Genomic DNA, 24,251 nt, shown 5'->3' with positions numbered 1-24,251 from the left:
TTTTCCAAAATGTCACCCAGTGGCGTGTGTACCTTGTACACCTAAGAGGCTGGTTGGTTGACTCCAGGCTCCTTTACAAAGGCTCCTCGGTGGGGCACTGTTAGGGGTCCTGTTTGGCTCCATAAACCTTCTCACAAAACAACTGGGAGAAGGAAAAGGAATTGCATATTTTCTTTGTTTCCCTGCAAATGAATAGGTTCCTCTGGTAAGCTGAGGCTACATGGAATCAGCTGCCTCAGCTTCTGGTCAGACACCTTTTTCTCCTAAGCATGACCCTCGTGCTCTGTCCTCTCGTGAACAAGCCCTGAGGCCTGGAGAGAATCATCACAGAGCCAGTACCCCAAAGAAAGGAGCTCGGCTCCCAGGCGGGGCTGAGGCAGGGAGCCCCGAAGTTCTGCAGTTGCAGTGATGACAAGGGAAGGTCTAGAAATTGGCCCCTTGGTGTGTGGGGACAACCACAGACAACCAGGCGGAGGTGGACAGTTGGGCTGAGGCTTCAGAAGGCCCACAGGCAGGAGAAGAGGGGTGATTTGTTCAGGGGCTGCATGGAGGCAGCCTCGGCACGCATTATGTACACACCCAGTCCTGTTGTACTGGTGGGTTTAACCCACTTGCATTTCCCACGTACAAACCCGATGCCCACAGGGGCCCCTCAAACAGCAGAGGTTAAGAGTGGGCGCTCACCCTCCTTGGCCGATCACTGGTGTGATCTTCACGTGCTGCTGGATGCTGTCGCCGGATTTCCGTCTGGCGTAGTAGACGCCCTGCCACTCCTACAGGGACAAAGAGAGCTCTCAAGATCCTTCCGTCCAGGTACTCAGTGGCTCCTACAGAGGGTCTCATCACGTTCAGCAGTGAAATTCCCAGGTGCTTTTCCTACACCCCACAGAACACCGCTCTCTAGCTGCGCCCACTGTGGTGCTGACTACACAAGGCTCAGACCCACAGGGCCCAAGGCCCACAAGGATCAAGCCCAGCCACCACCAGGCTGCCCCTTCCAGGCTCTGGGCTCTCAGCCCCGTGGGTGTAGCGGCACCAGGTCAAGGAATTCTTTAAGGTCTCTCTTGAGGTCTTTATGACAACCTGCGAGCCTGGTATTCATCACCCTTCATTTGCAGATCTGTCCACTGAGGCTCAGAGATGCAAACTAATCTGCCCACACGAGGAAGTAGAAAACGTGGTTATAAATCTATCTCCACTCCCCTTCTACTATCCTCTGGGGCCTCCAGTCAAGCCTTCTCTGGGCTTAGCCTGGCTCCTGGTAGGTTCCATGGATGAGGCAAAGGGGAGTGTGAGGTTCCTCCCGCATCCAGACCCTGTGGAACTGGGCAGGACGAAGAGCCTGGCGGCCTCCAGGGGGAGCCTGTGGCACCTCCACTGCTTCTGGGAGGAAGTGGCTGAATCAGGATGCGAGATGCTCTGCTGCCTCTTCTCACCCAAACACTCACACGGGAAGGCCAACTGGTACTCAGGCTGGGGCCACCAGGGCTGTGGCAGCAGTCTTCCAGTAAAGTTTTCCTGCTTCCTTTTCGGTCTCACTCCCCTAATATTCTTCTATTAATTCTGGCCATCATATATAATCCAAACTTACTGTATTCCCATAAAATGGTCCCCCAGTGAATAAATGCAAAGCTATCGAACTCTTTCACATCAGAGAAAGCATCTGAATGCTTCCAAGAAAATGCCCAGGAAGTTCCAGCTCCAAGGGCAGTGGTCTGGAAGGAAGGGCTTGTGGGAGATGCCCACCGCATCCACACCACTGCCTTCATCTGCTGGGATGCAGAGGAGGCTGCCGGACAGACTGCCGAGGCAGGGACAAGGGAGTTGTACGTCTCTTCTCAACTGTGATGAGTAAAGAGAATAGAAAAAAAAAAAAACTGTTTGAAAAGTGGGCCTATGAAACATGTGAATACTGATACTAAATCCTAGTCCTTCAAACTCTGAATAAACTAAATCCTGGGAGGAAATCTGCTTGGAGATAGGCATGAATTTCCAGCCATCACAGGTGAGACATAATCACACGAAGGAAGAAATTTCCTTGTACAAAATCTTCAGATTCTATATCATCGTGATAAGCACCAGGTTTGCCTGCTATCCAAAATTAACTCAGATTTGAACTCATCTTACAAACGTAAGAGATTTTTCACCTAATTGTAACATTAAAGAAGCCCATGTGAAAGAGATGACACCTTAGTTGGGCAGGGGCTGTGGATGGGTCCGGTTTCGCCCACCTTGCCCTTCTTGATGCAGGTGTTGATGGTGTCGAGAAGGTCTGCCCGGTTCTTGTCGCTTTTGGGCAGCTCGGCGAGTTCTTTCCCCAGCAGTTCGCCTTTGTGGTAGCCCATCATCCTCTCGAAGGCTGGATTGACATACTGCAAATGGGAAGTGGATATGGGTCAGGACAGGTTGCTGTGTGCCCGCAGAACACTTGTAGGGCACAGAAAACGTGCCCCGGGCCAGCGTTCTCTGATACAGTCCGACGAGTCCCCCAGCCCCAGGGGGTGGGCTCCCTCCTGACCAGCAATGCGCTCATTCAACTGCCATCCCAGCACCCTAGGCCCTCTGGAAACTGGAAGACATTCTTCAGCGGTAAAAATAGCAAGAAACCTTTATTTACCAGTGCCAGCTTGCAATGGGCCTTATTCACCACCCACTGCCCATGAAATAAGAAAAAACTCAGAAAAAAAAGAACACAGAAAAATTAACTAGAGCAATGTCCCTGTTGACCCAGTGGTTAAGACTTTACCTTCCAATGCAGGGGATGCGGGTTTGATCCCACATGCCTTGCAGCCAAAAAACCAAAACATAAAACAGAAGCAATATCGTGACAAATCTAATAAAGACTTGAAAATGGTCCACATCAGAAAAAAAATCTTAAAAAAAATTAACTAGAACTCCACTCAACAGGTCATGGCTTCTATTAGTCACATTTCTACAAGGAAGCAATTTGATCTCTTGTGTCTAGATAATATTAATAGATAATTGCCACTGTCTATTAACCAGTGCTATGCCTTGAGGCCACTTCTGGTCTAACTGAAGCATAAATTCAGTTAAAAACCTTGGGCAGGAGGGAGTCCTTTCGCAGCTGGGCACAGCGCAGGCCTGAGGCATCGTCCCCACTGAGCACATGTTGGGATGGGCAGACTCAGAAGCTTCCTTCCAAAATTCTGTCCAGGGCCCTGGAATTTAGAGCTATCACCTTGGCTGCCTCCCAGCTCCTGTCCACAGCCTCCCATTTCTTCTCAAAGAACAGAATCACCAGATGAGCAGGTGAGTGGAGGGGACAAGCAACAGGATCGTGGGGAGAATGTGAGTGCACTGCATCTAGGTCACGGATTTCTTTGGGCATAACTGACATCCACGTGCTGCTTTAGAAACGGTCTTGCCCATGGAATCACTTTTGCCCTCCACGGGGATGACAGCAGTGGGGAACACAGTGATGCAAGGACACGTGGGGAGCTGCGCCCTGGGGAAGCCGGCTTCTACTAGCACCGTCCACCCTGGGAGGAGGAGGGGCTGGGAGGTGGCTCTTGGGCCTTCCAGGGGTCACTGAAAAGGAAGGGGTGGTGACACTGTCTTCACTGACCTTCTAGCACTTTCCCGTGGTGGTCGCTGCCCTCCCTGGGCGGGCAGCAGGACCCCTGCTCATCAGGTCGGGCTCACAGTCCCTGGGCCCGCCCTGCCTGCAGCTAGGTGGCCTGGGCTTGTCTCCCAACCTGTGGGACTGTGCTCTCTGCCTAGAGGCCCTTCCCCACCTCCTGGTCATGTCAGCTCTGATTTCCACCCCGCTCCAGCAAGCTGTCCTTAAGTCCCTACCCAGTTGGAGCCTGTGCCTCTCCGACGACTCCCACCCCATCCTATGCAGGCTTCTGATGCCCCATTACACTGGACCTAAATTCTTTTCTTTCTCTCTCCCCGACTAGACATGAAAATCCTCAAGGGCAAAGGTTACTTCAGATTTGTCTTTGGATATTCAGGACTGTTCAGTAAATAGCTAAGGAATGAATAATACTTGAGCATGTATTGTTCTCCTTATTTGTTGGCCAAATGCTCATATCTTATGTGTTTACTCTGCTTTTGCTACTTGGCTGTAAATACAGGTAGAAGTCATAGGCCTTCATCTGTGCCAGGCGACTTCACAACGCAACAGGTACTCCAGGACATGGACTGCGAAGCCAAGGCACTCAAGTTCACACCCTGGCTCTGTCCATCACTAGCACCACGGGCAGTTTACTGATCTTCTCTGGACCTCAGTTTCCTCATTTGTAAAACGGCTCGGACAGTAGTACCTGGTTCATAGAATTCTTTTAAAAAATAAACAAGCATGTGCAAAATGCTAAGTACAGTGTCTGGCACATGGTAAACACCACTTAAGTGTTTTGAAGCAAACAGTTTCAGTGGATGGAAAGGGAGAGAGAGAATATTTATGAATGTCAAGTGCTTCTGCCACCTGCACTAAGAGACACATGCCCTGAGAAGCAGAGCTGCCCCGAGAAGGACTCTGGTACTGAATACATATATGGTGCAACTCACTCATGATGACACCTTTTAAAATCTATGGCACAAAGGCCTTTTAAATTTGCCCCTTATATGTAACATCCTCTTTTCGACTTCCTCCTTGTGCTTGAGTTTTATGTTTAGGATGCTAGCAGGCTTGTAAAGGGGCCTGAGAGGGTGCCCCAAGGGAAACCCTGCAATCAGTACAGTTTCCCTTTTAATACAAGGATTCCCCTAACCAGGCACCCACCGTCCCCAGCCTCTGCTCCTTCCTATTTGAGGTATAGGCTGGTGGTGATTCATAGCTTGTGACACCACCAGCCTACCGCCTCTCCCAGAGATGCAGGTTTCCTGACCATCAGGAGCTAACTGGAGAAGGAAGGACTCATCTGTCTGTGAAAGGACTGCCTGCAAGATTACAGCTGGTAGAGAGCAGACAGCCCCTTCCCCTCATCACTAAAACCACCCCCGGCTTCCCTGTAAAAGCTGGAGGTGTGAGTTCACGCCTTTTCCCTGGATATCTCCTTGGTATGCAAGTATATATGAAGAAACTTCGGCTTTTCTCTCGTAAAGAAAGAAAAAAAGAGGGAGGTGCCAAACAAATGTTTCATGAACAAAACTGACGTTCGAGTCCAGGTGGAAGTGGACCTGCGCCCGGTCTATAACAGAAACATGTCTGATTTCTCTGTAGTTCAGGGCGGATCCGCGGGCAGGTGGGCCGGTGACAGGCGGCATCATGAGGAAGCCTTTAGACCCATGTCATGGAAATCAAAGTCCAAAAACCAGCCAAACAGGGAACCAGGTGGGAAGGCTCCGGAGTCAGAAAGACATGGCTGGATGTTTTGGTTCCAGTATTTATTACCGGGGTTTTCCTTGGAGGAATTCCTCGGCCCTCCTGGGCCTCGGTTTCCCCATCTGTATACTGTATGTCTCTTTCATGGGGTTCCTGAAGGGAAACGAGGGAACTCCACGAGCGCGTGGGTGACCAGGCCCACACACAGTGGGTAACTGCTGTCACCAACCCCAGGTGGGAGCGGGGTGTCTGTGTGGGCAGTGGGCTGTTTCCCAGGAAAGCACGTGAGACGCTGTCGTGGGTGCTGTGCTGGACACAGTCTTTATCTCTACCAAGGGCAGCGAGCCTCTCACACTCAGCGCCATGATGCAGACCAAGGGCGGGCAGGCCAGTGCCCGTCAGTGCAGAGTCTACATTTCAGAATATTTTCTAAGTGTAAATGTCTTATAGTGTTAGTTGCTCTATTGTGTCTGACTCTTTGTGATCGCATGGATTTATTATAGCTTGCCAGACTCCTCTGTCCATGGAATTTTCTACCTTCCAAAAATAATAAGACAACTTTATTTCCACAAACATTTGTCTGCCAAACACATTTCCTTAGGAAGACGACTTTAATATTATCTAAGCATACATGCCAAGTCACTTCAGTCGTGTCTGACTCTTTGGGACCCCATGGACTGTAGCCCACCAGGCTCCTCTGTCCATGGAATGCTCCGGGTGAGAATACTGGAGTGGGTGGCCATGCCCTCCGCCAGGGGATCTTCCCAGCCCAGGGATCCAACCCCAGTAGCCTGCATTGCAGGCAGATTCTTTACCACTAGTGCCACCTGGGAAGCCCCTGTATTATATAAGACTACTTTATAACTGGAATACCAACTGTAGGCAAATCAGTGAGGACCACTGATAATATTCTGTTCCCAAGGTATTTATAAATATTTACAGTTCTGACATACTTTGGTATAAACAATGTCTTTCCGCAAAGTCTAAAGAATTTACCCCGTCTCTGTCAGAGAAATCGCAGGTTCTGATCTGAACTAATTTTTATTCCTACTGAGTATCTAATTCTCAGCCGAAGAGTATTAGTTTTCTTTGCATACTTTGATGTTCCTTTCTCCAAAGAAAATGTGCTGAAATGTGAGAATTAGAGCAAAGTGCTCAGAAAAGGGTGGCTCAGACTTGAAAGGCTCTCTTTTGATGTCTAAAGATAAAACGTGCCGCCATACCTGGATCACGTGGTCATCACTTGTGATTTCTATGGCTTCGTGACAGTGGTCTAATGCTGTAAACACTGAATTACAGGCCCTGAAAGTTGCAAAAGATTCATGTTAGTTCTGCGAGAAAACCATGAGCGTTTCATCTGTTAACTTACCAAAGTAGACAGTTCCTCAGATTCATTAAAAACAAGTACCTTTTGATATTCTGTTTTGGAGGGAAAAAAAAGGAAACCTAGCCTTTCAAATGAAATAAACAATAGCAGATACTTCTATGTATATCACACAAGGAGAAGAACATTATCCAGCCGATTGTCATGGGTCATGGAATGACCTCTGCGTGTGCTGGATGGAACCTTCGTACCGACACAAGGAAAGAGACACGGAGAAGCCGGTCTCAGAGGCGCCTGTGTTCTATGTCAATGACATTCTGCTGTTCCAGTCACAGCACTGTCATGGAGAAGTCCCATCCCCATCAGCTTGGAAAACCTAATTAAGCCCATATTGGATCTGAGGTATTCTGGCCTTTTGCAACAGACATAGAAACATTTTGTTTTTTCTTTCCTTACTTTGATGACCTTAGTTAAGAAGACTTTATGGTACTTTTCTTTCAACTATACCCACCGTCTGATGAAAGGCAAAGAGGGCAGAATTCCTCTTGCCTGGTTCATTTTACAGGTCTCCAGGTGGGCACTATTCTTGATGACCTTCCTTGTATATCTAGAATATTTAAAATCATTTCAATTTCTCACGTAACATTCTAGCTACCTTACAACCTAGAGCAACTCCAGATACAGTAAGCTACTTACCATCTAACTCAGGAAGTATGTGCCTAGTTTCCAGAGCTTTCTTATTCATGCTGGCTATTTAAACAAGTCCAGTGAAGGCTTTCTCACACATTCAGTTCAGTTCAGTCGCTCAGTCGTGTCCGACTCTTTGTGACCCCATGAATCGCAGCACGCCAGGCCTCCCTGTCCATCACCAACTCCCGGAGTTCACTCAGACTCATGTCCATCGAGTCAGTGATGCCATCCAGCCATCTCATTCTCTGTCGTCCCCTTCTCCTCCTGCCCTCAATCCCTCCCAGCATCAGAGTCTTTTCCAATGAGTCAACTCTTCGCATGACGTGGCCAAAGTACTGGAGTTTCAGCTTTAGCATCATCCTTCCAAAGAAATTCTAGCTAGGGCTGATCTCCTTCAGAATGGACTGGTTGGATCTCCTTGCAGTCCAAGGGACTCTCAAGAGTCTTCTCCAACACCACAGTTCAAAAGCATCAATTCTTCGGTGCTCAGCCTTCTTCACAGTCCAACTCTCACATCCATACATGACCACAGGAAAAACCATAGCCTTGACTAGACGGACCTTTATTGGCAAAGTAATGTCTCTGCTTTTGAATATGCTGTCTAGATTGGTCATAACTTTCCTTCCAAGGAGTAAACGTCTTTTAATTTCATGGCTGCAGTCCCCCCACAAATAATGTTAATTTACTAGACAGATGTTTCTTCTCATAAACTCTTAAAACATTATTCATTTTTTCTCTCATAAAGCATCTAACTTTGCCATTTTACTTTGAACTGTTTACAAGGCAGAGAGTAGAAAAAAATTGGGTGAAACTTGGTTCGGTATTTTGCCAGTGATGGGACCCTGGGCAATGTTTTCTCTTTGCTGGGTCCCAGTTTCCTCATCTATAAAATGAAGTGAAGTGTTAGTTGACCAGTCATGTCTGATTCTTTGTGACCCCAGGGACTGTAGCCCGCTGGGCTCCTCTGTTCATGGAATTCTCCAGGCAAGAATACTGGAGTGGGTTGCCATGCCCTCCTCCAGAGGATCTTCCCAACCCAGGGATCGAATTTGGGTCTCCTACATTGCTGGCAGATTCTTTAAATTTCATTGTAAGACTCAACATAGATAGTTTATGTGAGCTATGTCTCAAAGTACTTGGGACAACTTAAGATTTCAAGACATGGTACTTAATATTATTTGCAAGATCTCAGAATAATTCTTTGTTAAAGCTTTCAAAGGCTGTTGGTGAGAAGAAAAGTTAATCATAACCTATACTTTCTCATGAGTGTATCTGAAACATCAAACCCAGAACTGCTTTCAATAGTAGCAAGGCAACCTGCATGGAAAATGAAGGATTTTAGTCCATTGACGGGTGGTGTTCCTGTCACTGCAGAGATGAAGACGCCAGTGTGGGAGGGTATGTACAGTAAGTAATCGTGATGGAGGTGAGGGGAGGAGAACATAAACCCCACGCAACCAAGATGCCCAATAGGGTAAGGCATTTTCTTATTCAAATTGCTCCAAACTATGTTTCTCAAAAAACTGGAAACAGAACTACCATATGACACAGAACTATCATCAGATCAAATCAGATCAAATCAGTTGCTCAGTCGTGTCCAACTCTTTGCGACCCCATGAATTGCAGCACGCCAGGCCTCCCTGTCCATCACCGACTCCCGGAGTTCACTCAGACTCATGTCCATCAAATCAGTGATGCCATCCAGCCATCTCATCCTCTGTTGTCCCCTTCTCCTCCTGCCCCCAATCCCTCCCAGAATCAGAGTCTTTTCCAATGAGTCAACTCTTCGCATGAGGTGGCCAAAGTACTGAAGTTTCAGCTTTAGCATCATTCCTTCGAAAGAAATCCCAGGGCTGATCTCCTTCAGAATGGACTGGTTGGATCTCCTTGCAGTCCAAGGGACTCTCAAGAGTCTTCTCCAACACCACAGTTCAATTCTTTGGCGCTCAGCCTTCTTTGCAATCCAACTCTCACATCCATACATGACCACAGGAAAAACCATAGCCTTAACTAGACGGACCTTTGTTGGCAAAGTAATGTCTCTGCTTTTGAATATGCTGTCTAGGTTGGTCATAATTTTCCTTCCAAGGAGTAAGCATCTTTTAATTTCATGGCTGCAGTCACCATCTGTAGTGATTTTGGAGCCCAGAAAAATAAAGTCTGACACTGTTTCCACTATGACCCAGCAATTCCACTCCTGGGTATACATCCATAAAAAACAAACACACTAATTCAAAAACATACATATGCCCCAATATTCGTAACAGCATTATTCACAATAACCAAGACATGGAAGCAATGTAAGTACCCATTGACAGATGAATGGATAAAGATGTGGTGTAGATATACAACGGAATATTACTCAGCCACAAAAAGAACAAAAGTTTGCCATTTGCAGCAACATGGATGGACTTGGTGGGCGTTATGCCAAGTGAGATAAGTCAGAAAAAGACAAATACTATATGATATCACTTATACGTGGAATCTAAAAAAATCAACAAACCAGTGAATATAACAAAAAGCAAATTCACAGATATAGAGTACAAACTAGTGGTTACCACTGGGGAGAGGGGAGAAAGAGATACAAACTATTAGGTATAAAATAAGCTACAGGGATATATAGTATAATATTTTATTATAACTATAAATGGAGCATAACCTTTCAAACTTATGAATTACTATATTGTAACATAGGGGCTTCCCTGGTAGCTCGGTTGGTAAAGAATCCACCTGAAATGCTGCTAAGTCACTTCAGTCGTGTCCGACTCTGTGCAACCCCATAGATGGCAGCCCACCAGGCTCTTCTGTCCCTGGGATTCTCCACGCAAGAACACTGGAGTGGGTTGCCATTTCCTTCTCCAATGCATGAAAGTGAAAAGTAAAAGTGAAGTCGCTCAGTTGTGTCTGACTCTTCGAGACCCCATGGACTGAAGCCTACGAGGCTCCTCTGTCCATGGGATCTTCCAGGCGAGAGTACTGGAGTGGGGTGCCATTGCCTTCTCCAGCCTGCAATGCAGGAGACCCCAGTTCGATTCCTGGGTCAGGAAGATCTCCTGGAGAAAGGAGAGGCTACCCACTCCAAGTATTCTTGGGCTTCCCTGGTGGCTCAGATGGTAAAGAATCTGCCTGTAATGTGGGAGACCTGAGTTCAACCCCTGGGTTGGGAGGATCCCCTGGAGGAGGACATGGCCTGGAGAATCCCATGGACAGAGGAGCCCAGTGGGCTACAGTCCATGGGGTCACAAAGAGTTGGACATGACTGAGCAACTAAGCACAGCACATATTGTAACATATGGTACAGCAGCTATACTTCAATTAGAACAAAAAATAAAGTAAGTTGCTACAGCCTACCTAACATGAGCTGTATACTGTCCTGTTAGCAACGCTATATTTGTAAACATGATCATTTAAAATGTGAAAAAGAATCAAGGAGGACTTTAAAATTGCTACCAAAGTCATTACTGCACCACGTCTTATGAAGAAGCAAGAAAGAGCTCATCTCATCGCAGTGTGTTCAGGCCTTTGGGTCCAGCACCCAGCCCAGCACCACAGCAAAGCGAGCCCTGTCTCCAGCAGTCCCACAAGGAAAAGCAAGTCTGTGTGAGCTAGTTCCTTAGCTTTGGGAGCTGGATAATGAAGTGCTAACACGTCTGATCAGATGATACATTCCCCTCACACCCAAGTATTTTCTTGAAGGACCTGTGTGGCTCAATTAAGTATGTAAACAGCTACCTCCAAGTATGACTGTTTCTGTCAATTCAAGAGGTTGCTTTCGTACAAGATCTTAGCTCCAGCTGCCAAAATGGATCTATTGGATGTTCACTACAAAGCATACACTCTCTGGTGAGCATCACGCCCCACGGAACAAAGCAGATTTTTATCAATAGTTAAAGTGAAAGTGTACTGGCAGGACCAGCAGATTACTGTCTCTGGCGACGAATGGTATGGGACTGCCATGTGTAAATCTAGGCTTTAAATCAACTTGGCTGATGGTTCTGTTTAAATAAACCTGTAGCAAAATGAAGTAATTACTTTGAATCATGTTCCTAGAGTTTGAGAATTAAATTTCCTGCATTAATTATTAATATTCTTCACATAGAAGAAATTTAGCTTAATTTTTCTGTTCTTATGAGCCATATAACACAGCAATGTGAATGTATTTTTGTAGTCTTCAGGTTGAGAAGTTGAAAAATTAGAAAAAGCTCCAGAGAACAGAATATTGTTGTGAAAAGCCAAGAAGTAGTAGTAATGTAACCATTTCCCCTTCATCTTCTTAGTTGTCCATGAAGATTCACATGAAGCAGGTAAATATCACAAAGCTATGATAAATCTAGACAGTGTATTAAAAAGCAGAGACATTACTTTGCCTGCAAAGACCCTTTTATCAAAGCTTTGATTTTTCCAGTAGTCGTGTATGGATGTGAGACCATGGATGGAACATAAAGAAGGCTGAGTGCTAAAGAACTGATGCTTTCAGACTGTGATATTGGAGGAGACTCTTGAGAGTCCCTTGGACTGCAAGGAGATCAAACAAGTCAGTCCTAAAGGAAATCAACCCTGAATATTCATTGGAAGGACTGATGCTGAAGCTCCAATACTTTGGCCACCTGAGGCAAAGAGCCAACGCATGGGAAAAGACCCTGATGCTGGGAAAGAGGGAGGGCAGGAGGAGAAGGGGACAACAGAGGACGAGATGGTTGGGTGGCATCACCGAGTCAATGGACATGAGTTTGAGCAAACTCTGGGAGATGGTGAAGGACACGGAAGCCTGGCGTGCCGATCACAAAGATTCTGACATGACTGAGCGACTGAACAACAACAGGCAGAACATCTACAGGGAACACAGTGCTATGACGGTGTGCAGAGTGCGTCTGACTTAACACAGGGTGCCTGGATTCTGCTCCAGCACTGGCACCTACGTATCAGGTCCTCGTGACCGTGCCAAGAGTCTCTCTGGCTCTCAGTGTTTCCTCTGTCAGTTGTGCTGTGGTGGCTGGGTTACATGATCTCTTGTGTTCCTAACAAAGGGACTCTAGAATCTACTCCAACAAAACATGCACAGCCCTCTGAGACATACACACCGAGGCTGTAGAACCAGGGTAGGATGCACTGTGCAAGGTGGTGGCGTGAAGGGCGACGGTTCTGGACACAAACTCACATCCCAGCAGGAGTGTGCAAGTGGCAGGGAGGGAGTCGTGGACGTGCCACCAGCCAGAAGCGCTCCTGGGCAGCGATGCAGCGCAGGCTGCTTACTTTAAGCCATCACAGCTTGGTTTCCACTCCTGTAACATGACGACTGTCACGCAGAGCCCACGTGAGCATAAAGTGCTCTATAAACATCGGTTGGTAAGGAGAGGTGTAGTGTTCCACAGAATACCAAGGTTTGCGCATCAGGAATTGATTCTTTCTAAAATGGAGGACTGCTACTGTCTTAAGACTTGGAGTAAAATAAACTGATCCAGGTGTAAGCCTCAGATAATGGGTATCAGATTGCCTAATGACGAAACAATAGCTCATCCTTCATTAGTGTAAACTCACAGCCCATAGGGGTGGACATGACTGAAGCGATTTGGCATGCACATCAGCTTAAACTCCCAGTAAATACCCAAATCCTACTGATATTTTGGTTAACGTAGTTCTTTTCACGATAAAGAAGCACAAGAACATAAGTGATAAATGGTCATCAGTTCTCCCTTGTCTCCCTAGCCATTCCCCCTCTCATGAATTCTTCTGTTCAATAAAGCGATCCACCACATGTACACAGAAGTATGCTTCTGTTCTATCTTTAAAAGTTATTCTCATATAACGGAATTTCTAGATTAGGTATCTTATGTTTGATTACATGATCTTTTTTCTTGGTTAAGTAAATGTGGTCACCATCCACGAAGACTGCTTCCAACATCCAGTATTATCCACGCAGCACAGCGTGTCCTTGCTGAATGCTAGTAATGTCACATATTTAGCTGCAGCTGGGGGTGGAATTGCAGGGAAAAGTATTATATAATTAGTCTATAATTATTCTGGCATTGTATAACACAGAGCCTCATTTCCCCTATCAACAGCAAGTCACAGAGTTGCCTGTCAGCCCCTGGGGTGCAGGTAGATGGTTTAGATGTCCTGAAGCACCCTAAGGAGCTGGAGAGACCATGGAGGGTCACTGTCTCTCCCACCCACTAGGCCTAGGGAGAATCAAACCACACACCCCACCGCTACTTCTCCAAAACACAAGAAGGGCGCTGAAGATAGTTGAGGTACAACCAGCCAAACAGCATCAGAAGGACCTGACCACTTAGTCCTTCCTCCTCTGTCTTCTCTTGCAGAGAACTTGCCTCCCTTCCCCGCTGCAGGGGCTGCTCCCAAATGCTTGTGACTGGGAAGGGAGGCTTCCTATCAGCCAAGCTGAAGCTGGTGCAGAAGATGAGGGGGTCAGGGTTCTGAGTAAACCCACCTTCCTGGGACCGCAGCTGCTGGGCCAGGTCTGTTCACCAGCATGATGCAGATTTGGACTAAGAACCCAAGGCATTTCACTACAACTTTACAATGAGCCCAACTCTGCAAACCAGCTCCAGCCACTGTCGGGTGAGAAGTTATGGGACTTGCACACTGTTAGGTGCTTAGAACCTTGCCGAGTTCTGAATCTGTGAGTCCTTGAGAAGTTCTCAGTCCCCTGGCTCTGAGCAGATTTCATCAGCACGATAACCTAAAGCCCTTTCCTTTTTATCTCCAGTGCTGCCTGCGGATGTTTATTTCAAATTGCCAGATCTGCCTTCGCTCCACTCCCCCTTGACGAGGTACCTTCTGCCCTCTGACCTGTGCCATCAAACTTCATGCTGCCTAGGAAAACTCAGGCAGTCATTTCAAATAAAATGAGGGAATTACCGATCAAAGCAGTAAGGCGTCTGCAGTTCACTGTAGATCATACACTGTTGAAGAATTAAACCAAAATGAAATCTCTCTTTTCCTAATCCTATTTATTGTGAAAACATCTAAAATAAAAGTACAAAGTCTTTTTCACTCTCCATAAAAACAGAAGAGACCCCCAGGAATAAAAACAATTAAAGTACAATTAAAACTCATAAATTGCTGTAGTAAAGGCAATGTGGTTTCCCTAAGAAATTCTATGAAGTTCCCTGAAGCTAATAAATATATGGATACAAAGAAACCAAGGGATTTATTTTCCTTACCAAAGAACTCCCAACTGGTTTGAGATTCTCAATTGTTTAAGACTGCAAAAGGGAGCGTTTACCCCACACTTCTTAGGGCTGTCTAGCCACCAAACAGTTGACTTCCCTGAGCAGGGGGAATCACAGAAGAGCCTGTCTCTGTGGGTTCATGTCCATCCATTTTTCTTTCAAGGAACAGAGGATGGCCCAGAAAAGTTAAGTTTAGAAAGGGTTTTGTTCTCTTTGAAAGCAAATTCAGTAATGAAGTTAAGAAATAGAGACATTTCAAAGATATGCTGTCTTATTTATTTTTCGCTGAGTCTGAAAGCCTGGCAGGCTACAGTCCATATGGTTGCACAGAGTTGGACGTGACTGAAGCAACTTAGCACGCACGCACACACTGAAAGCCAGGTTGACCCCTCAATCTGCTGGAGAGAGGAGCCAGGGCCCTTCTAGCATCCTGTAGCCTGCAGCCCCTTGAGACTGGCCTCCCAGGGGCTACAAGCTGCCCTGAGCCTCTTCTTTCCCCTGCTCTCTCTGCTCATAGGGACAGGTTGAAGAAATCAAGGTCCTGAGAGTGTGCCAGAGCAGAGCCTGAGCAAAAGCAGGCATGGGCTAGAACTCAGCTGTTTCAAGAAGCCCCAGAAGCAGAGTATCCTACCACCCAGACACCGAGAGAATCCATTTATCTCAGAAGTGAGCACCACAGAGAAGCTAAGAGCACCAGACATGCACACAGAGACTTCAAAACGCTCTCGAAGATACCTCATGCATCCTGAGGCCACAAGTAGGTCTCAGGCAACTGCTATCACAAATAGGTAACAATTACCATAGTTAGCATAATAAAGATACCCCTGGGTCTGCCCCCATCTATACCAATCCAAGTAGGAATTTATAAATGTTGCAGGTACTAAGTACTAATGCTCAAAGGCTATTCTTAATCTCCATATAATTGTACAGAAGTTAAACAGTACTTTTCCTAGGGTACAATTTTAAAACTGCTGTAATAGTGGAAAATATTGTCAAAAGAAGAAATGCTTCCAATTTATTTCATTATACCAAAGGGCTCCCAGTTTAGACTCTGTCTTTTAGCAGCTACCATCACTTGCTCAATAGCTGCAGAATCGCTGGGGTTCTGCTGTGACCCTCAGCCTGAGGACAGACAAGCTTGGCTACAGAATGGTTAACCTCGTGTTCATCCTATTTCACTACATACCTTAATTTGAACTGTGAGAGAACTTCCCCATGTTCTATTTGAATCAGTTCATTGTAGCAAGCGATTATGCTGCTGTTCTCCATAAATCTCTGGGGGGAAAAAAGCAAAGATAATACATAAGACAAATACAATTACTTCTTAAACGGTTAAAAAAGGCTTGTTTCTCCAACCTCAGGTAACTTTGTTATATAAGACAACTAGTAAGTAAGATGAGATGAAATAAAACAGCTGTCAGGGTATTTGAAATGCCTGTTAAAATGTATACGAAACAAGAAAGCAGATAATATTGTACAGTTAACTATAACAAAGATGGGGAAAAGTTCATTATGAACATTCATAGGAAAATAAACACGCAAGGGTTGGAACACCTCCCCAGCCTTGCTAATTACTGAAGAATCTGGGCTGCTGCTGCGCGGAGGGAAGTCCTCTGAAACCTGAGCCTGGACTCCTTCACCGTGTGTGCACCGTGAGTGATGTCTCCTGGACGGAAGGGAAGGTCTTTGCTTCTTTCCTCATTGGAGTGCCTCACACTGCTCCCTCTCCCGTGTTTGTCTCCTTCACACACATGTGCGCACATGCACACACACACACACTTCCACATATGTAGTGTGGACGGCATCTCCCTGGGGATCACCGGCAAAGCCCTCCCCGACTCTCCCTGTGCCTCTGGTGCCACTATCCCAGGAAGAAGCTGGGAAGGGCTAAGAACCCAAGGGGAACCATGAAGACACACGGAGGGAAATACTTCCTATTTGCAAAACAAAGTCAAACATGGTGAAGTTTTGGTTGAGCTTCTGGGCAGCTGGAGATTACGTGTCAGTCTGTATCCGAGCTCTGGGAAGTGTGAGATGATGCTTCATAAAGCACAAAAAATGATCATAATAAAATAAGTTCTTAAAAAGGATGAGATAAACAGTTATATTTCTTTTTAATAACATTAAAGTGTATAAAGTGTAGAAAAATCTCCAAATCACTGATAATATCATAAGGCTAGAGATATCATTAATTTTGGTTTATTTACCTTAGACGTTTATTATATCTCTGTATATATGGATATATTTTATATGTATAAGCATACATATTATATGTATATGCTTATATATATAAAATATAAAATGATGTTATATTTTCACTTTCATAGCCAAGTAGTAATTTTTTATGATTCTTATTTTCCTTTAGGTCTCCTAAGAACTTTCAGTGTGGTAAAGGTCAGCCTTCCAGTGGGTGACAGTTTCTAAACACTGGAGTGCTTTGTTTGCACGAAAGTGACACTCAGTGAGTGTTTTATAGACTAAAGGCAGTAGGAAAATCTTTGGGGAATTTTAAGACTATAGTTCAGTCAGTCAGTCAGTTCGGTCGCTCAGTTGTGTCCGACTCTTTGCGACCCCATGAATCACAGCACGCCAGGCCTCCCTGTCCATCACCAACTCCCGGAGTTCACCCAGACTCACGTCCATCGAGTCAGTGATGCCACCAGCCATCTCATCCTCTGTCGTCCCCTTCTCCTCCTGCCCCCAATCCCTCCCAGCATCACAGTCTTTTCCAATGAGTCAGCTCTTCGCATGAGGTGGCCAAAGTACTGGAGTTTCAGCTTTAGCATCATTTCTTCCAAAGAACACCCAGGGCTGATCTCCTTCAGAATGGACTGGTTGGATCTCCTTGCAGTCCAAGGGACTCTCAAGAGTCTTCTCCAACACCACAGTTCAAAAGCATCAATTCTTCGGCACTCAGCCTTCTTCACAGTCCAACTCTCATAGTTAATGCAAAAATCTGAAATAAACTGAGTGAACCAAGAACAGTGCTCCTCAAACTTCAACATGCTAAGAATAACATGGATGTTTGGTTAAAATGCAGATTCAAGGGCCCTGCTCCCAGAAATGTAGGCATGTGTCTTTAGCACAGTATTTCTCCACATGCTCAGGTGACACCAACAGGCTCTGTACGTTCCCAGGACAGGAGGAGGAGAAGCAGAGTCTTCACTGATTTTTCACACTCACTTGACCACAGCAGCCTTTTGTCATGGACGCCTCGTAAGAGCTTTGGCCACTAAAATTCCTTGAAACAGTTTGGGAAATATGACTTTGGTGGACCAGGCAAGGAGTTGGCAGTTAAACACCGTAGATTTGCATCTTGACTTGTTTTGAGTATGAGCTCTGCAAGCTAGTCATTTGAGTCTGTTTCCTCTTCCACAAAAATAGAGAAAATACCAAACCTCTCATCTGTAGATGAGGATCAGGTCAATCACCTAGAATGGGGTCTGACAAATAGTAAGTCTTAGTTCCCCAATTCTTCCTCCATAAGACACCTCTGCAGGGAGGAACTGTCTGATCACTGCATCCTTGACACACAAGCACAGTGCCTCACACAGAGCCTGTGCTCCCTGAACACCTGCTGAATGAACTCGTAATGATATCCCTTGGAACGATTCCACTGCAATGATGTCATGTCAACGTCATTCCAAGTAGAAAAACTGGTACACACAGGTTGATGCAAAACCCAGCTGCAATGGCCCTCTGCTGAGATGCTCTTTCTAAAAGGCTCGGAGTAGCCCAAGCGCCATGCAGCCGGCCGCTCGCTCACACAGAGCTACCGAGGCTTCGAGCAGAGCTGCTGCGGGATACTTGATGGCACAGCGTGTTCCCGGGTCCCCATTCAAGACCCATCGACTGAAGCACTGGCCAATTAGCTAGTGACACAGCTGAGTTTCAGCAGATGATTTAGCATAAGCAAAATAACTCAGAGGTGGGAAATAACTTCACAGAAGGCAAGAAGAATAGCTGGCATATTTGGAAGGGTGCTTGGGTAGAAAGTTGCCAGAGACAGGATTTTGCCCAAAAAAGGAGACCGGCCACCTGGGGAGCAGCCTCAGCCGATTCTGTGCCGTGGTAACTCGGGATGGAAAACCTGGCAGGTGTGGTGTGCTTCTCTGGGAAAGAGCCCCAACTACTTGGGGGCACCCTGACCTGGCTGGCAAATAGCCTTGATCAGGCCCAGGACTAAAGAATACAGGGTGGCCCCTGACGGCTACTGTTTTTCATGCTTTCACAAAGGGCTTCATTCCCCACGGCTGTCCACAGAAAGTAGTACTGTATCTAGATGGAGAAGTGAAACCTTCCAGAGCAGCACAGACAGGTTACAAAAAGAATAAAAAGGAACAATTGTATCATCCCTCCTAAATTTACTCAGTAGCATTTGCACCCAAAGTGGACAGGTGTTTCTCCTGAGATTTTCTCTGAGTAGACAGGCAATCTCAGCCCTCCAGACAAGACGCACCACTCCAAACACCATCAGTCTCCACACTGATGGTGGGGAACATCACAGTTGGTTGGAAGCAGGATCAGTGAACCTAAAGCTGAATTCCAAAGGGACACTCAACAGCACACATGGCAATAGGGGCTCATCGCTGTCCCCATGGGGTGTTGTGCCTTCCCCAACCTGCTCCCGGGGAATGGAGAGGACCTCCACGCTCATATTCTGAGAGGCCCTGCCTCAGACGTGAAGGGCAGAGATGGGCTGGGGTGCAGAGGTGGTCGACGTTCCACAGCAGATTTACGAACACCAGTCATTTCTCAGAAAATGAGTCAGTAAAGACGTTCCCACAACATGACTTCTTAGATGATTTTCCTCGTGCAACTAACTCTCCATTCGGAAGCTCAGAAGCACCGTCTCATTAAGACGGAGCGGCACACGAGAAGAGCGTCCAGAAGCGAGTGCCAGCCTCTGAAGGTGTGATGACGGACAGGAGGCAGGTGTCAGGGGTGAGTGAGGGGGCTGCCCAGAACCACGCGACCCTGTCACGTGTGAACCGTGGCACCCCCTTTGATGTTTTACATACCACTGTTACTCCCCCACGGAAGCACACTGAAGCCCAAAAGAAAGGCATCCCACGGGCAATTTCTGCTTCTCTGGGATTGACAACAAAAGAGGGATTCTCTTTCTGAACCTAGGAGAGTGAAATACCCATTGCTTAAAGCACCCAAAGGACTTCTCATAATTCACAAGGCTCTGGCGGTCTCCTATTTCTGCAGGAAAAGGATGCATCGTTCAGATTACCCCAATCACGGGATTCCGAGACACCAGGTAAACCCAGTTATCTAGTTTGGTGGTAAGTCTCCTTAATCAATCTTAATCTTCTAGTTGAGCTTCAGTGTTATTCATGTAGTTGTCACAGAATTTTTCTTTGCTGTTGTTTTTGGTTTAAAGCAGCAGCCCTCAAGCTGCCTAAGTCAGCTGTGGATCTCTGTTTTTTTTCCAAAGGGTAATTTTTTTATTTTCTAATAGAAGAAATAGATGCTTGTTATTAAAAAAAAATCAAGTTGTGTAGAAAGTGAGGTCCTCCACAATTTCTCTGTAAGGATCTGTAATACCTTAATCTTGTGAAATATATTCCCTTTAAGCAGCCATATTTTGATGCTCTTTCTCCACCCCTTTTTCTTCTCTCTCAAACTGATTCCATCATGGGGCTTTCCATTTGCATGCACAAGGCCTCATCTCCAATCAAACCTTCAGACTGCCCCTCCCCTGAGCTACTGGTAAGCCTCTGGAGCTTGTTAAGTTTCCTTGAGTAAGCAGTCTTCATCTTAAAATTGAATATCAGGGTTACTCATGGAGCCATCACTCAGAATTCTTCTTTGCTGACAAGTATGGTTTCAACTAGGAGCTTCTCAGATGCTGTTGGAATCAGGGGCCTGTGTCTGGGGTGTTAGCTCTGGCTGGGCCCTGAAGACCATGGAACCCTGTGCGCCGATCTAGGGACTACTGATAATCACATACACATATGCTAACTGGTTTAAGAGGGATTACTTTGGGACTATGGAATTTTGACCTGATATAGTAAGACGGATTTTTAGCTATTACATATCTGTTGCTACGATAAATGAAGTTATGAGAGAACAAGGGAAAAAGCCTGGCCAGCAGACGCTTGTCACCCCCTACGAGAACAGCTTTCCCTCCCAGTCCTGGGGCTGAATGTCTGTGACAAGACACACAGCTGCACCTGTGGGAGGTGCCACGTCGTCCTTTACGTACCCTGTTGAAGCCCGCGTGCAGAAGAGGGAGCACAGAGGCCTCTTCATAGTTGCCGGATCTGCCACAGAGCAGAAAACGTGATCACTCAACAGATACAACCAGGGCTCTTCACACTGAAATGTTGAGACAGCGAGGAGGAAGCAGGGAGCTGGCTCCAAGAGTAGCTTACTGGCCAGCACACACCTGCAGCGGGCACCTGTCTTACAGGAAGCCAGACTCCCACATCCGCCTCTGGATGCAAAAAGAGCAGAGACAGTAGAGGGAACTCCAGCAGTGTGGGTGAGAACGGTGGCACAGGTACGCACGAGAGGCTCCCTCAGAGTTGGAGCAAGTGTACAGGAGCAGCGCATCGAGGGACGATGTATGTGCAACGCTCACCCTGCAGAGCACTGTGCCCTTTGACACCCCCAGACATTCTGGAAGCACGACGCCCACCCCTAGACCTAGCTGGGTCCAACTCTCAGGAGGACAACTGGCATCAGAGGCCGCAGCGCCCCAGAGCCAACAGGAGAGGAGAACCATCAGGAGACCCAAGTTAGAGGGAAGGAGACAAAACTCACTGGCTCTCATTTCACGGGGTGGCTTCCTGCACTGAGCCTGCCTCCAGGTCTCAGAGCTGCAGTTTAAGTACAAGGTGGGGATGGGGTCAGCTGATCGTGAAGTCGTGCTGAAGCTCTGCTGTCATCTTTATAAGAGATGGTGTCCCCAAGACAGCCCGCAAGAGACATGCAGCACGTGCCGTAGAAAAAGGGATGAAAAATAGGACACTAGGGATTGGCCAGAGAAGCAGACAGCTCTGCCTGCCCAGAAATCCCAGGGCATATCTGCCTCATCACCTGTGGCTGAATCCCACATGACAGGGAAAAGCTCTTCTCCCTCCCTCTTCAGGAACTCAAGGTTCTACCCTCTCTGGTCAATAAATAAGTAGGGGTACAAAACGGGCTCCAGAGGTATGAATCATGTCCTACTTCATAAGCCAGATGGTACAAGCAGCATTAGTTTTATTACTGTGGGTGCCGAGTCACCTCAGTCGTGCATGACTCTCTGTGACCCCATGGACTATAACCTGCCAGGCTCCTCTGTCCATGGGCTATCCCAGCCAAGAATACTGTAGTCGGTTGCCATTTCCTCCTCCAGGGGAATCTTCCTGACCCAGGGATTGAACCCGCATTTCTTATGTCTCCTGCATTGGCAGGCGAGTTCTTTACCACTACCCGCCACCTGGGAAGCATTATGAACTTCCTCTATAAATGAAATATTTTCAAAAAATAGGGAAAAAAGTGAAAACTCATAACGAGACACAACAAACCACCACTTGTCAAGGACAAGCACACATTTTTGCTATACGAGCAGGAAAAAAACGAATATTTTTGTTTTTGGGCCCATGGAATCAGCCATGCTTGGGCAGATGCTGTGTGGTCTGGTACCCATGTCAAGGCTCTAAGACCCTGTTAAGAGTTCTCAGTCCCCATAAGATAAAATATAAGCAAAGAGGCTGAAGAAGGCTAGTCCCCTCGCTCTTTCCCTCGAGATCCTGTCATCACAAGATGCTGAGGCCAGTGGGACAGTTTCTTTACGTTCCTTGCCTCAGACCCTGTGGTAGGTGTCAAAGTGAAGAGACACAGCTCCTAACAAGACACTCAAGGAGTCACAGGTCAGGAGGAGTCTTTGGATAGGGCAAGACTTGGAAGCCAGGATTTCTTACTGTCCCAATATGGCCTCGGAGTGGATATTTTAAATCTCCCCCTGGGTAGGGCCCGTCTGAGGGAGACCGACACTCTGAGCTGCTGGCCTGTTAGCTCCTCCAGGGCAGAATCTGTGCCAACTCTCAGAACGGGGCCAAGTCCAGTCAGTCCTGGGCTCAAATTAAGGTCTTATGCTCTCCAAAGCTAGTGATGGCCATTAAGTGGCTATGACACATTTTGGGATGGGCAAAGGGTCTCATCATGCCGGCTGTACACGCAGCTTTTCTCCTTCCTGGCCTCTCATTCTAAGTGCGGGCCATGTTCTACACGCAGCACAGGGGTTTCTCATCCCACAGTCTCCGACCTACAGCTCAAGCCCTCTTTTTCCCTTCCAGCACTGGCATCCATCCTTTCGTCCTGCTTCTAGCCACATAACGGTCCTAACAGAGATTGCACATTCCTTTTCTGGCAGTGGCTTTGGTGCCAGTTCTCATGGTATAATTTATTTTTTCTTAAGTGAAAAAACAAGCATTTCCCTATCTCTTTTCTTCAAAGAAAAAAGGTAAGCTGGAACAACATTCTGTTCAGACCTCCTCCTCCTGAGATTTTCCACTCATTTCTGGCATACAGTGAGTAACCATTCTTTTCCTGAGGTGCTAACAGAAATTAGAGAGGATAAAGAGAAAGGCCTACATATTTCTAGAAACTTGCAAAACAAGGAAAATCCCAAGTGAGATCGAAGGTTGCTGGTGTTAGGCCAAAGACCTCCCCCGTGGCTTTGCTAGCTCTGAGAATGTGTTACGTCAGAGAAGGTTTCAGGAGGAACAGCAGGACTCCCAGCGGGGGGCTGGGGGTGAGCTTACGCTTGTGAGACCACGGCGAGGATCACTGCGTGCTCCGAGGGGTTCGTAGCCCGGATTGACCTGAAACAAGAAAGCGCCGTGTCAGACCAGGCGATGTGGCCTCGTTCTGATGACTGACTGACTGTGGGACTTCTTCAAAGGGAAAACGGAAGGAAATCAAACGTCCCTGTAAAGGAGGAGTCTGAAAACATGTGGAAGACAACAAAGGAAGATGCTCTTATGGATCAGGACAATCTTTGTTTTACTAAAAAAAAACAAACCCAAAAAACCAAACAAAAAAAAAACCCCCCCCCCCCCCAACACATCTAAAAGAAATTCCCGGGCAATTCTCCAGTAGGTCAGATCTGCCAATGTTCCACTTCAAAAACTGGCAAATTCCACTTAAATTCCATGTTTTCTGATTGAAATTCCACTCTGCAAGAAAACTGGCAGTCCGACAATTCTCTAGTTATCAGTTTGTACTTGAGGACCTAATTAAGTTGGACCTGTTTTTCTTTTAAAATAATAGATAGTTCAGAAAGTTGATCTTAAAAGAAGGCAGCTGGATACACAGGTGCAGGCGAAGGTCTTTTAAAAACTATACAAAGGACCACTCCAGTTTTTTGGTTGTACTGTTATTTTTGTTCAAATACTTTAAACAGCTGAGTCATCAACTAGGGCTGAAAAACGACCAATGCAGTAACTGTTACTATAATGATGTCTGTCGTACCATGACCACCTGTCTGTCATTTAACGGAGAAGGCAATGGCACCCGACTCCAGTACTCTTGCCTCGAAAATCCCATGGGCAGAGGAGCTTGGTAGGCTGCAGTCCATGGGGTCGCTAAGAGTCGGACACGACTGAGCGACTTCCCTTTCACTTTTCACTTTCATGCATTGGAGAAGGAAATGGCAACCCACTCCAGTATTCTTGCCTAGAGAATCCCAGGGACGGGGGAGCCTGGTGGGCTTCTGTCTTATGGGGTCGCACAGAGTCGGACATGACTGAAGTGA

The 24,251-nt window shown here is 46.7% G+C and overlaps 1 protein-coding gene across 7 annotated transcripts in view; it reads right to left on the bottom strand.

Moving 5' to 3' along the window:
• PDE8B (phosphodiesterase 8B) overlaps positions 1 to 24,251 on the bottom strand; it is a 262,056-nt gene that overhangs the window by 72,601 nt on the left and 165,204 nt on the right. For all 7 annotated transcript variants that reach the window (XM_010847622.1, XM_010847623.1, XM_010847627.1 and 4 more), the window contains 6 exons: positions 23,260 to 23,319; positions 20,712 to 20,769; positions 15,684 to 15,772; positions 6,514 to 6,592; positions 2,232 to 2,372; positions 685 to 773 (listed from right to left, as the gene is read on the bottom strand). In XM_010847622.1, coding sequence (XP_010845924.1) covers positions 685 to 773; positions 2,232 to 2,372; positions 6,514 to 6,592; positions 15,684 to 15,772; positions 20,712 to 20,769; positions 23,260 to 23,319 — 516 coding nt within the window. The remainder of the gene's footprint in view (positions 1 to 684; positions 774 to 2,231; positions 2,373 to 6,513; positions 6,593 to 15,683; positions 15,773 to 20,711; positions 20,770 to 23,259; positions 23,320 to 24,251) is intronic.

The sequence above is a fragment of the Bison bison genome, unplaced genomic scaffold (assembly GCF_000754665.1).
Source record: "Bison bison bison isolate TAMUID 2011002044 unplaced genomic scaffold, Bison_UMD1.0 scf7180017864252, whole genome shotgun sequence".
NCBI lineage: Eukaryota > Metazoa > Chordata > Mammalia > Artiodactyla > Bovidae > Bison > Bison bison.
Note: the sequence above shows the minus strand (reverse complement) of the source record. Positions and strands in the feature narration are given on the sequence as shown.